The sequence below is a fragment of the Colobus angolensis genome, unplaced genomic scaffold, assembly GCF_000951035.1.
Source record: "Colobus angolensis palliatus isolate OR3802 unplaced genomic scaffold, Cang.pa_1.0 Scaffold24, whole genome shotgun sequence".
Taxonomy (NCBI): domain Eukaryota; kingdom Metazoa; phylum Chordata; class Mammalia; order Primates; family Cercopithecidae; genus Colobus; species Colobus angolensis.
This window is the reverse complement of record NW_012115599.1, coordinates 10,291,636-10,292,053: the sequence shown is the minus strand read 5'-3', so window position 1 is coordinate 10,292,053 and position 418 is coordinate 10,291,636. Positions and strand designations below refer to the sequence as shown.

At 65.1% G+C, this 418-nt stretch overlaps 1 protein-coding gene across 1 annotated transcript in view; it reads right to left on the bottom strand.

Moving 5' to 3' along the window:
• MTCH1 (mitochondrial carrier 1) overlaps nucleotides 1-418 on the bottom strand; it is an 18,277-nt gene extending 17,859 nt beyond the window's left edge. The window contains exon 1 of the mRNA XM_011945314.1: nucleotides 235-418. Within this exon, the coding sequence (XP_011800704.1) occupies nucleotides 235-363 (129 nt within the window). The 5' untranslated portion in view covers nucleotides 364-418. The remainder of the gene's footprint in view (nucleotides 1-234) is intronic.

The window sequence follows — 418 nt, the reverse complement described above, 5'->3', positions numbered from 1 at the left end:
CCAAATTCGCTATTACTCTAACCCCTTCGTCTCCTTTCTGCATCCTAAAACCCGTGACCCCTGCGTTCCCACACGGCTTCCCTCCCCTCCCACCCACTTCGGCCCCCCAAACCCGCTGTCTCCACGCCTCTCCCCAAATCCGTCGCCATTGACTCCCCGCCCCAATCCTCCAAATCCTGGCCTGTCACCTTCACATCAGCCTCTCATCTCCCTACGGCGCCTCTGGTCCCCCACCTGGATGAGCAGCTTCACGTAGAGCAGGGGATGACTGAGCGCCGTCACGCCCGCGCCCAGTGCCACGAAAAGAGCCTCAGTGGTCGGGGCGTTGTCCCCAGACCCCAGGCCCCCTGACCCGCCGTCCATCCTGCGGGCCGAGGGCTGAGCCGCAGGCCGAGGGTGGCGAGGATGTGCGCGGTGC